This window comes from Antrostomus carolinensis, unplaced genomic scaffold, assembly GCF_000700745.2.
Source record: "Antrostomus carolinensis isolate BGI_N321 unplaced genomic scaffold, ASM70074v2 scaffold1801, whole genome shotgun sequence".
NCBI lineage: Eukaryota > Metazoa > Chordata > Aves > Caprimulgiformes > Caprimulgidae > Antrostomus > Antrostomus carolinensis.
In genome coordinates, this window is record NW_010296137.1 from 136900 (window position 1) to 149728 (window position 12829).

Consider the following 12829-nt stretch of genomic DNA (forward strand, 5'->3'; position numbering starts at 1 on the left):
GGCGAGTACGGTCATTCCCTCTGTGACCCCATCGGACTCCAGCATGTGCAAATTGTTCCAGTTGATCTTCAGCAGCAACTGAATTTGAGTATGAAAAGCCACTCCCTATGGACTCTCCAGTTACTTCCTGATCTAATTCCAAATTGCCCTGAATATTTAAAAAATCTCCAAGGATCTGTTTAAGCCCACCTAATAGTCCTGTACGATTATGAGATTTGACTCCCACTTTTGTCAGTATAAATCTCAAAGGCTCTTTTGATTTCACCAGATACACAGTGCTACAACAGACTGGGATGTGGCATGGCTTGCCAAAAGACACAGGTTTGGCTATTAAAGGATATTTGCTGCATTTGAACAAGCAACTTATAATACAAAAATAAATGAAACTTGGAAATCCTTGAGATATGTTTTAACTTTGATAATGCTCAACATTCAAACTGGGTTAAAAACATTCATTAAGCCATTCTCTAGAAAGGTTAGTGATTGTGATTGAATAGAAATAAAAACACTTCCCAGAAAATCTTGTCATTTTCACTGCAGTTTGTTTCAGAGAGAAAAGAGAAAAGTGGGCTGGGAAGAGGAGAGGGATTCCAATAGTGTCCTCATTTACCATTTCTGTTGAATAAAATATTTTAACTTTGCAATCTGCTACTGAAAAATATTTCAAAAAGCCATTTTTAGAGAACCAGTGCATGCACACACTTGTTAATAGCAGTTTGTTTTTTATGGTTCCATTTTTCATTTTGCCCCTGAAATACAAAAATGCTCCAGGAACGTGCCATGAAAAAATCTGGTGTTAAAAGATCTGGCATTCTGGGTTTTTTAATGCCCAAATGCCTTTGCATCTGGAAATGTGTTTTTAATATGCTCAAAAAAGGTTACACGTGTGCATTTGCCAACAAACTTTGTATCCCATTGAAAATAGAGACTGTAGGTCACTCTGAGCTGTTCCTGGGGAAGAAAAGAATCACTGTCATATACTAATTTATTTTTCACTGCCACTGAATGAAATACAGAATCAAAATGTCACGCTTCTCAACATATATGCATACTTAGTAATCCTATGAAGAAAGGACTCTACCTTATCATACAGATTATGAATGACTGTGCCATCTGTGGTTTTCTTAAAATGCCACCTCCTCACAAAAATTGCTATTGCAAATGCCACCTGTCATCAGCTAGTATATGTCAAGAATTTTCAGTGCCCAAGTGTCAAAACGTAATATAGTCTTGGGATCTCTGTCTCTGTGTATGCAGTCCCAGCAGCGCAGTATCTGTGCTCCTGCTGAGTGACACAGCAGGCACACCAGGAAGCGAAGGCAAGTGCTGAATGTGTAAGTACAAGTCAAAAAGAGACGTTATGAGGTCTGTCTTCCTTTTTGACTAAAACAAGGAAAGCACACAGGGGAAAAAGAATCAGCTAGACTGTTCTCTGTCAGCTATTGGATGTTTTAACTATCAGTGCAGTGAAGTAGACTTATTTCTTCACTCAGGTGAGCCAGGATGGAAAAGCCTTGCTGGATGTCCTACAGCGTCCCTTGAGCCCCGGAAATTCTGAATCCCTCACTGCTACTGCAAACTATTCCAAGGCTGTTCACCAGGTCTTGGATGTGGTACATGAAGTCCTCCATCACCAGCGGCGCCTAGAGAGTATCTGGCAACACAGAAAGGTCCGGCTACATCAAAGGTTGCAGCTCTGTGTTTTCCAGCAGGATGTTCAACAGGTAATGTCATTGCTAAAGGAGATAAAGAGTGACCCTTTCTTTGCAGCCATGAAGATTGTTTGGTGACTCATCTAGAGGATATTGCCATAACCAAGATTTCACACACAGCTCTATCTATGCTAGAAATATGCTAAAATCCTAATGCGCCTTTCATTACCTCTCTGTTTCATGTCAGAAATCATCGATCAGTCCACTGACTATTGATCAATCCATTCACCACAAGAATGTAATGCTATTTTCACAAGTCAATTTTTCACAAGTCAGGAATTAACTTTAGGTGTTCTCCTGTTCTTGAGAAAGTGATGTATAATAGAAAAAAATTGAAGTGTAAAAAGCAATTGAACTGTGGTGTATTTCACCTTCCCGTGTGGAAATAATACAGATACAGACTTTTTAGTGGTAGTGTTTAGATGATCTTTGCGTTATTACCACTTATGGAGTCCACATACCTCTGCTATGAATTTACTGGCTCATATCAACTTCACATCCCAATGTGCAGAACCCACCTCACAGAAATACAGTTTATACTGTACAAGCTCATCTCTGAGAACTCAGGTTCCAGGTGAATAACTTTCCTGTCTCAAAGGAATCCACCTGCACAACAGCGTAACTGACAGTAAGTATGAGATGTCATGTTTGTAGCTACCAAATATGCAAGCACAATCAACGACGTGACAGGACTCTGCTCATTCAGGATGGTGTGGTTTGTTTAAGGGCCCCATTACAGCCTGAAGCAGATGTTGGTAGCAATATGGTACTTGCTTTAAATGAAGAGGCTGAATGCTCTAATCATGTTTATGGAGCATTCTAGTGTCCCTGGGGTTCTTTATGTCATTGCCTTCCTCCAAGTGAAAAATTAGGTGGAGATGGAGCGACAAAGCTGTCACATGCAAAACAGACATGAACCAGCAAGCACAGGAGACAGGCAACTTTTATTCAACATGCCCATTTGTTGTCCTGTTAGTGCCATAGTTGAAGTGCACCGGCACAGCCACAACTGCAGCTGTAGATATCCTTTGCAAATATGTATGACCATTTCTTTGGCAGTTTTGAAAAGTTTGCCAGAATTTCTACCTGCTCAGTTTTTTCCTATAAAACCACAAAAATATTCATGCCATATATATAACTAAAATTGAGATTGAATATAACAGATGTGTAATTTAAGCAACTTAATTTTCGTTACGTGTCAGAAAACATACCGCATGGTAATGAAATTCATAAGCTGTATATTAAATAGAGCATGTACTGGGAATTCAGTTAGAATACTCTCTGCTAACTATATGAAGTTTGATGCATTAACTTAATACAACTTTGAGGTTTAAATCTCAAAAATCAAGGGTTGAAAATTCTGATGATGTTATGTTCTTTCCATTTGTGGTATATAATGTCAGTAAGAACATTATCTTAGGTATTCTTCATCCCTTAGGGTGATTTACATTTTTGTTTAATCTTTCCAACCCGAAACTTTCCCTCTTACATCTTCTGGAATCATTAGAAGTGCTTATTAGGTTCATTCATGAAACCCATTCAGACTTTTACTTCCCACATATGCAAGGCAATGAGGGTGTGTCACTGGCTTTCAAAAGGTACACGTCTTTTTTAAGTACAGTGAATTTTGGTGAGAGGAAAGAAAGAAGGAATAAGAGTGACTGGAGTACAATCACTTTAGAGAGCATCACTCTGTGTGAGTTCTGTTGGCAGCAATTTTTCCATTTTCTCTTAATGGGTAGTTATTATCTGGGAAGCAACAACTTAATGACAGACATGTTTTTGTCCTAGCTCACACTTCCTGGAGACATCTCTGTCCTACTTAGAAAGTGGAGAGGAAGAGATGAATCATTCTGTTCACTAAACATCTGTACTATTCAAGATAAATGCTTTGTAACTCATAAATGAAATTCTCAGCTAAACAGAAATATGAAGTGTAGATTCCACAAGGAGGACAAAGATATATGAGTATGTCAATGGGGCTTTTTTTTAAAAAAACAAAACAAACAAAACACCTCCTATATGCATGTCGTGCAGTTCCTATTATGCTTATTTTGTAAATACCCATCAGTTGGCAGGTGAAGCTGTCTCCCTGTATGTCATCACTAATCATTAGTAACATTTATCTATAATAATTTGTTGTCTTGTCAAAATTTAATAGCCTTTAACTAAGTTCTTCCTGCTTCAAGTCTAAAAAGGAAAGATGTGGGAAAACAAATCTTGACAGGAGAGCCCTGAGTTTGTTAGACTTCACTGTCTTCTAGAGAAGTAATGATACCATGTAGTTTCTCTAAGGAAGGTGTTCTTCACCTTCCACCCAGCTCAAAATTAAGCGTGTTCTCACGTATACAGTCTTCCCTGTCAGGATGTCCCATGGCTCACCCTCTCCAGCTGTTGGCCAGTGCAGTAAAAATTCTGGTGAAAGATTATCTCTGTGTCAGAACTTGCACTCTCTCACTTGTTCATCCGTACCTTTCTCTTCATGTCAGCTGTTCTGCATCAATCTGTTCTTAAAAGCAGATCTGAATAGGGGCATGTTTTGTTGTGTTGCATGTTCTTAATACAGACCCCAGGATTATTTTGCATCCTCTCAGTCTGCTGTTGACATCATTAATAGCTTTTGGTAAAGACATATCTCCAAGAAGAGATTCTTACGTATCTTGGGAGATAATTATTCCTCACCTAACTACTCTTAATCTCGGGCCAGAGGGATCGAGTATTTAGGCATGCAATATCAAGTGTTCGTAGGGAAGTCTCGCAAAAACTGCTCAGCTGGATGAAGGCTTTATGTAGGCCAAGTGTGTGCTTTTTGGACTGGATTTAAGGGTTAAGCTGTGTTAAATAGAGCTCATTCATATAATTCCTGATGTATTCTGCACCATTTACAAGGCCAGAGTACACTCTATATGTGGTACTGGCACATGAGGGTTATGTTCTCAGATAGCTTCCCACTGACAAGGAAATGCTTTTAATCCTAGATGGGTTTGTGTGACATGCACAAAACCTGAAAATATCGAAAAATATGGAGTAAAAGATATAAAAGTAATTTTTATTCTGAGATAGAAAGTCAGGCATTCTTACAGTCATGTAATAACCAAAATACAAATTGTGCTTTAGAAAAAAAAAAAAAAAGTTTGAGTAAACACTGTGGATTGCCAAGTTACAATATTAATGTAAGAAGTGTAACGCTATAAAATGTCCTTACAAGTAATCACTACCTCATACCATCAGATATTTTGCAAGATTATTTGCTCTTACATCTGTTTATTAATACAATTACTTCAATTTGCGCATGAACTAAGGTGAATAATGGTGTGCTAAGGACAGTGAGTTATGAATATATAGCATTTTAAAGAAGGAAAGAAAATACATGGTGTGAAACTGCATTTTCAGCCTTCACAGGAAATGGAGCACCATTCACACAAAAGGGATAACGGGTAAGGCAATTTGTGAGCTGTTATGAGGCTTTATGCTGGTGGGAGCTGACAAGGAACTCTTTTAACACCAAAACTATTTAGGATCACTGTAAAACTATTGGGTTATCAAGTGTGTAAAATACTTCATTGCTTCAGGTTTGGGTTTTTGGGTTTTGTTTTTTTTTTTTTAGAAGCTGTCATTTTTGACCCTTTTAGAACACAGTTGTGGGAGGAGGTGCTGAGATTCTGTCCTGTAGGGGAGGGTTAAAAATCACTTCGGTGTTCATACTGATATTCCGTAGTTGCTGCAATTGCTTCAGCCCATTTTTGGTAGCTTTTCCTTTTTGCCCCTTCCAGCTCTAGGTCTTCCCCTTCTGCAGACTGTTTACCAACAAATTAACATTATTTCCATTGCTGTTGAGATTTGAAATTGTTCTCATGTTGTCTCCAGTTTCCACTGTTTTCCAGTGTTACATCCTGAACAGCAACACTGTAAAACAGCAAGGGTAGCATAAGGGCTGTACCATGAGCAGGTGCTACCAAGTAGCCTTAGAAATAGCTGAAGTAAGTTCATAATGCTGACCTTCACCCCATCTCCTCTCCCATCCCCTTTGTTTCATATGGGCAAGAATTTCATCTGAAATATCTCACTTCATAAACTCATTTAAGTGAAGCTGTAAAGCCTGAAGCATACTATTAAAGTAGAAGGAAAATGGAGACACCTCAGATGCATTATTGACATGGTCTGTGCAAGCCTTGAACTTGGTATTTTGGAGCACTTTCGTGGCAGAATAGTCAAACTGCTTCTCTTACTCTGCAGGCTCCATTCTTTCTCACAAAAATTCTCTTTCCATCATTTCCATACATACACACCAACATGTAGCCTGACACAGACAGCCTTTTTCTCCACAAGTTCACATGACTCTCTCAGGGTCACTGCCGGTGCTGCCTCCTTCTTGCTTCGCTTTGTGAAGTGTTGTGATGGTTGCCTGTAAAGGAAGAGCTGGAAAATAGGTGGATGTAGAGGTACAGTGTGTGCTGGTGGAATTTCTTGGATATGAAAAAAGCCTTGAGTTAGCTAGGGTGGCTCTGCATGGCAGAATGAAACAGGCCTCTTATGCTAGATGAAGACCAGTGGTAAACAGCAAGATGACACTAACAAACGCTCACTGACAAGAGGGTAGGCACGTCCTAAGAAAGCCAGGACTGTTGCCATACCAGCTGTAGTGATGTCTCAGATCCTCTTTGTTATTGAAAAGGTCAAGCTAGACCAGTGTCAGGTTCACCTGGATTTCTCTAAGTTTGCGGATCTGCATTCTGTTGGCTTCATGCCCAGATACACTAATGGACATAGCTTTGGTTTTCTTGTGTGGTTATCTGCCTCTGGTGATGGATAAAAAGGCCATGTGGCCATACTGATATCATTACATTTACCAGCTGCCATTGTTGTGGGAGATTGCAGAGTATTGCCGAGGAAAGGCTGTCTCTCTTCATAACCAAGCACTTTAACTTGTAGTGTGTCTGGCTTTTACTGGCCGAGAAAACAGACCGGGGCATGATCTTGACATCACTTGTATGGAAAAATGTCCTGCCAACATCTATTTGTCTCCATACACTGAGAATACTGAACACTTCATGTGATGCATGTGATCTGCGTAGTCCATTTGCAGAAGAATGCTGGGATATTTGAGGCAGTTCATGATTCATTTAGCACTCGCACAAGATTTTAGAGGATTAGGTCTGTACATCCCCCCACACATGCATGCATACACTCAGTTGTTTTGATCAGTTCAAAGCAAAGAAGAGCTCTCCAAAATTCTGTAGTTTTCCAATTTGTCATAGTCTGTTTCAAAGACAGAAGAAATCAGACTATATATTTCCTTTCATGCTTTGTTTACAATAATACCTTCACTGGGTCTTGTAAAACAAGATATTTATTTGTAAACAATAGCTAAGAAAAAAGCTTATAATCAAGTCAAGATTTTATTTACTACCATATGACTTCAGCCACAGCGCTGTGCAAAAATACATCACATGCTCTGTGCACCATCTGAGCAGATTTAGCCTGTAAATAGCTACCACTCACTGATCAGTAATTAAAACATTACAATTCAAAGCATACTAGAGAATTTTCACAGCCCCTTTGGTAAATTTATCAAGTAATGAGATGCACTTAATGCTTGTTGTGTATATTTTACATTTTCAAAGTATTGCTCCTGTAATTTCTCCGAGCTTAGAAAGTGTATGTGACTTTACCAGCCATAAGGGTGAAGTATTACTTGATAGTGAGTAGAGGTTCTAACTATGATTGTATTGTCTCCAAAAATTAATGAAAAAGGAACTCGGGAGTCAATACTGGTGAAACTCTTGGCAACCTTCTCCTAATGGGATGTAGAGAAAGCAACCTTTTGTTTTCTATGACTGAGAGGTAAATACCTCTGTTTTAACTAATCCCATCCTTCCAGCAATTGTTGAGGCCAGAGTGTCCGCATCTGGTTTATTATCTGATATAAATATCTCCCCACACAATTCTGATTTACTGTACCACTTTTTTCTGTATTGATCATACAATTTTTACCTACATAGCTCTAAAGGACTAACTTAATAAGATGTGCAGGTGTTTGCCAACCCACGTTATGTCCCTAACAGCCTCTAATTTAGTATTTTTCTGTGTTATTATTTATGCAGTAAAGGATGGTACGTTTATAGTAAAAGGATATTTTGTTTGTTTGTTTCCATTCACTCTTCCTCACAGACCATGCAATAAAACATCTTGGCAACTGCTTCTTTAGAGCAATTTTCATTCCATTCCTTTTGTTCCTGCCAAAGGAACTGGCACATTTTCAGGGAATGTGAGTGCAAGTCTAGGCAATGCAGAGGTTTGTGGCCCCACTCATCTTCTGAAGAGGACTAATGAGTAAACAACACTGACACCAATTTGAAAATAAAGTGGTGGTATATTTGTGCTGATTAGTATCCTGCAGGTATTATGAAATGAATTAATAATGATGTGGCCCTTTAAATAACACAAGGGTTGCTGAGTGAGTTACTTATTTTGAACTGTTAAGGATGGACTGTCATTCCTTAATTTGAACCCACAGTGGCATGAGATTATGCAGGAGTTGCAGATTATTTTTACCAGCTATATATGTACTTCTAAACTCTGGTGGCAGCAGAGAGAGTAGAAGAATAAGAGCACCCTGCACAGCTGTATAATCCCTATTACTCAATGACCAGGTTATACTGGATTTGCCACACAAGGCAGCCATGATAGGAAGGAGAATATTGCCCACTTATTTCTTCAGTTTCTGGTGATTTCATATGGATGTTTCTCTGGCTCCTTTAGTTTGCAAAGACACAGAGAATTTATGAAGTGTGCTCAGGGTTGTACAAACCAAACAGTGCAGAGGTCTTGGAAGAAGAACACAACTGAAAGAAAGAACATGCGTTTTTCCTCTTTACCAGTGACTCTGGTGTAGAAATGTGCCCTTGGAAGGGCCACAGCACAGCTTCCTAAGTGAGGAGTGAAAATACATGGCACTTTGATATGTCAGCATGTTCAGACAACGCCTGTTGGTGTACAGCTAGGCTCTGTATTTCTGTCCAGGCAGTCACAGTTGTACCCTGTAACCAGTGATCAGTGTATGGTATAAGAACACCTCAGAGATCTCAGGCTATGAGCCTAAGTTAGTTCCGTTAAATACTTCAAACTCATGTGAGAGACAGGACGCTCTGTTCTAAACTTCTGACAATGCTCTTTAAATACAGATCAGTATTATATTGTATTTTTTGTGCCAAAACTCTTCACAAAGAACTACAGGTTTTAAATTATTACATTTTCATTTAATGATATTTATTCTGGAAATTCCTTAAGTTGCTGATTAACAATACTCTATCCTCTTCATAATGTGATTTGAAGTGTAACTTGAAATTATCTGGAAACAACCTGTGTGTCTTTCTTCCTCTATATAGTTATTAAGCCAAGCAGACAATTGTTCTTTGTGCTTTTAAAGAGTCACTGATTAAAAAATAATAATGATCCCTTTTTAATTTACACACAGAGCAGTAGTGCTAGGGATATCAAACTTCAGGGGCCAGCTTCAGTTACCAACTGAAGTTTACTTAGCAATGATGTACGAGCAGTGCAAGAACACTTTGATTAGCTCCACAGCTGTCTTGGAAAATAGGATCTGAAGAAATCTGAACCCCAGCCAGCTTGATCTCTGAACCTATTGAAGTGAGAAGAGGAACAAAAAAAAAAAAAATCCTTTGTGCCCCAAAAAGTGTTTTTCTTGTTTATAGCAGTGTCTGTTCTTCAAGACCTATTCCTTTCAGATGGTCTGTTTTGCTATTTCCTGAACTGCAGATGTTTGGATTCTTACTGAGAGCTTAGGAACCTCTAAGAATGCCTTCTGAAAATGCTCTGAAATCCTACTGGCTCTTTGAGGTTTTGGATCTACCTCATAGTGGATGAGGAGGGTATAATTCATAGAATGAAGAAATTGAGAAGGTGACATGGAGATACAGTTAGTTCTCTGTAGGTAGATGCAAGTACCCATGGTCTGGATTTATCCTGCCTGTCTTTAGGAGTGTAACTGAATCATCCAAGTTGGGAGTCTAATGCATAGTCTCCTTTTATAGTCAATGGAGAGACTGTCAACTCACCACAACTGGCATCTTCAGAGAATGTCTCAGTCTCTAGGATCTGAATTACACACTGGATCCTTCCCTATCTTACTGTTGACTGTCAAGGAAATAATGATAAGCTAGTGTCTTCAGACAAGACCTTTAGTTTATAACCCAGTGTTGGGTGAGATGTATTAGGATGCAAGAGCCAATCCCCTGTGGTGTGGAGCACCTCTAGCCATCATCTCAGGCCACTTAGTGCCTTTCTGATGCAGGATGTGCTTTGCAGCAAACTGCAAGGAAGTCAGTCCTAGGCAAGCTGCTAAAATTTGCTGTTATGCTTAAGCAGAATCATCCTCCTTATATAGCATATCCTCATTGTCTATTTCTGTCCCAGGATTGTTTGCATGTCAGCATCCCTGAAAATATGATGTGTAGTTTATTGTTTCTGAAAGGAATTGTTGGCTCTTGTTGTTGTGGCAAAGGAGAAGAAAGAATCATGCTTGTCTGTTACTGATTAGGCCTACAAAAATAGTCGGGCTGCAGTGGTGAAGGAAGAAAAATAAAGTAGAGTTTTCTCCAGAAATATGTATATTTTTTGAAAGCAGTTGCTAGAATGAGTAATTGTCACCAAGGATATGGAGAAAAATAAAGTCTTTGAATAAATGGAGGCTGGAATGTCGGAAGGCTTTCTCCCCTGTAACTTTAAGAAGTAACAATAACAGTAGTACTTCTTGCTTATTGAGATTTCTTTCATCTCAGGATTATGGGTTTTCTAAAAGGTTGATGTTGAGTGACTTGCCAAAGGTCACTGAAAGCTTCATGACTAGAACTCTTCATGTCAGGATGTCTGATTCACAAATCCCTGCTCTAAACCCTCAAAATCATTGCTATTCCTGTTTTACCCCTTATGAGAAAGTCTTAGAGGATTTATTGGGACTATCTAAAAATGAAATGAGGGTCTGTTATGCTAAGAAATAAATATGCTATTTTATGCATTGGTCTAGGAGTCCAAAATAGTAATTCTTTTCTACTCCATTTGTTTCTCTTGATCTTTCCTCCCAATTATCTTCTCACATGGCCTCCCAGCTTTTTCATGATCCTGCCTGTCACTCAGAGTGATCAGTCCTCTTTCATATTGTTTTTGACTGATGGCCAACCAAAGGTATTTTCATTACATTGAGAAAAAACCTTGTCAGAGTACAAAGAGGGTAATGATAGCTAGTTCTTAAAGCATAACTATAACAATTTTACAGTGTCTTCCCCCACAGAGCAGCTGCTCAGCCAGCTGGTTACTTTCCCCCTCTTTCTTACGTCTTGCTGGGTAGCAAGGCCCAATTTAGGTTGAGCTGATCTGACACCATGACCTGTCAATGCCAGCTGCTCCTCTCCATGCTGGTCATTCCCACCAGCTCTCCTGCTTCTAGCAGCTCTACCTTACTCCATGCTTCAAACTAACTTTTACTAGCTCTGCTCCATATGGCTGGTCCCTGCAGCAGCACTTTGCTCTCTTAGCATCTCCTGTTGGCTGTGCTGTGTTTCAGTAGCTGCCCTACCTGACTTGACTAAAGAGTTATGGTATTTCTGTCCTTGGAAGAGAGGTTGTGCACTATTTAGGATTAAACACAGTGTTTCAGCTCACAGGAGACTTCTAAGCGACTTCTTTTGTTTCATTTTCCTCGTGGGGAACTCTTACACAAAGCTTCTTGCTTGTTTTTTAAAGTTGTAATCTTTGGATTGTAGTTCTGGAAGCTGTTGCCTAGGCTGGGGTGACCCTTAGGCACATTTAGACAGGGCTGGTTGGCTCAAACTCCTGTATACTATTGCAGCTATAAACTTTGTTTTATGTTACGCTCTGGTTCCCTTTTAACAAAAATGTCCTTCAAATGTAAAAACATGCAAAACAAACATATTTCAGGCCTGCCCATTGGTCTTTTACCTTTCTCCTCCCTTTGTTTTGATAGTTCTTTACTTGTTGTTTCTTTCCTGCCTTTTGGATTTTTTTTGGATGGGACATGTGCGGAGGGATGGAGAAAATTACTTTTATTTTTGGCTTCAGGAACATACAAAACATTCTGACCTTGAGACAGTTCCCTTCTGAAATAAGGAGGAAAAGTTTGGGGGGGAACCACAAAATTATTTTTTGTTTTGTTTTGTTTTTTAATTTCCCTCTCCCTCCAGCAAAAAGTAACTTCAAACAATCAAAATGTATTTTGGGGAATTGCTTCTGCTTGCTTACCTCCTCAGGTTTGCAAAGACATGAGTTGTCGGGAAACCAGAAGAGAAGGAAATTCAGGATGAGGGGATGACGTCTTCTGGGAGCCACGAAGCTAAAAGAAAAACATACGAAAGCAAGCAGTTTTTCACAGAAAACTTCAGTGGGGGGAACTTTCATTAAAAATATGCCCTTAAGGGAAGTTCCCAACCACTCTGCTCCTCACTCTGCCCATGACTCTCACTCCTGGAGTCTTTTAGGTGGCTCCTCTTCTTTCTTGAACAGTTCAATGTTGTTCCTTGCTGAAAGGGCTTTTCATAAGTCTGGTCCTGCTTGCACATATATTCTAGTTTATTATTGCATTGTCTCTACCAGTCTCTCCGGGGACTCAGGACCTGGCATCCATTTGTTTGCTTCCCCCCAAACAGTTTCTTATTGCCATTATCCCTGGCCTCCTTTAGTGAATCTGTAAGGTCATTGGTCTTTCGCCCTACCAAACCCTCACAGCATCCATTTCTGCTGTGACATGTAGAAGAAATCATCCATACAGTTATGAGTAGAGTTAGAGTGTTGCAAATGTCCTGGGCTTTTTATTTCAGCTCTGCTGTGTGGTGCATACAGAATGCCTGGCTCAGCATGGGTTCTGCGTGCTACATGCGAAGCTTCTCACACACCACAGCAAATTAGCCCTTTCCCCGCTTATTTGCAGTACTGAGCTGTGACTTATCTGCCCTGGGACACGATGTGTCAAGTGCAGTTGGTTGCCTGAGCAGTGATTCACAGACAGGCAGTGCAAGCAGAAGAGATGCTGGGGTGGCCTTACAGCAGGAGAATTGCTGTGGTGCAGGTTTGAATCACTG

At 39.6% G+C, this 12829-nt stretch overlaps 1 protein-coding gene across 1 annotated transcript in view; it reads left to right on the forward strand.

Annotated features, from left to right (window-relative positions):
• Positions 1–12829, forward strand: part of LOC104532856 (kalirin-like) — a gene marked incomplete at its 3' end in the record, with an annotated part of 249515 nt that overhangs the window by 88419 nt on the left and 148267 nt on the right. The window contains 1 exon segment of the mRNA XM_029087516.1: positions 1494–1724. Within this exon segment, the coding sequence (XP_028943349.1) occupies positions 1494–1724 (231 nt within the window).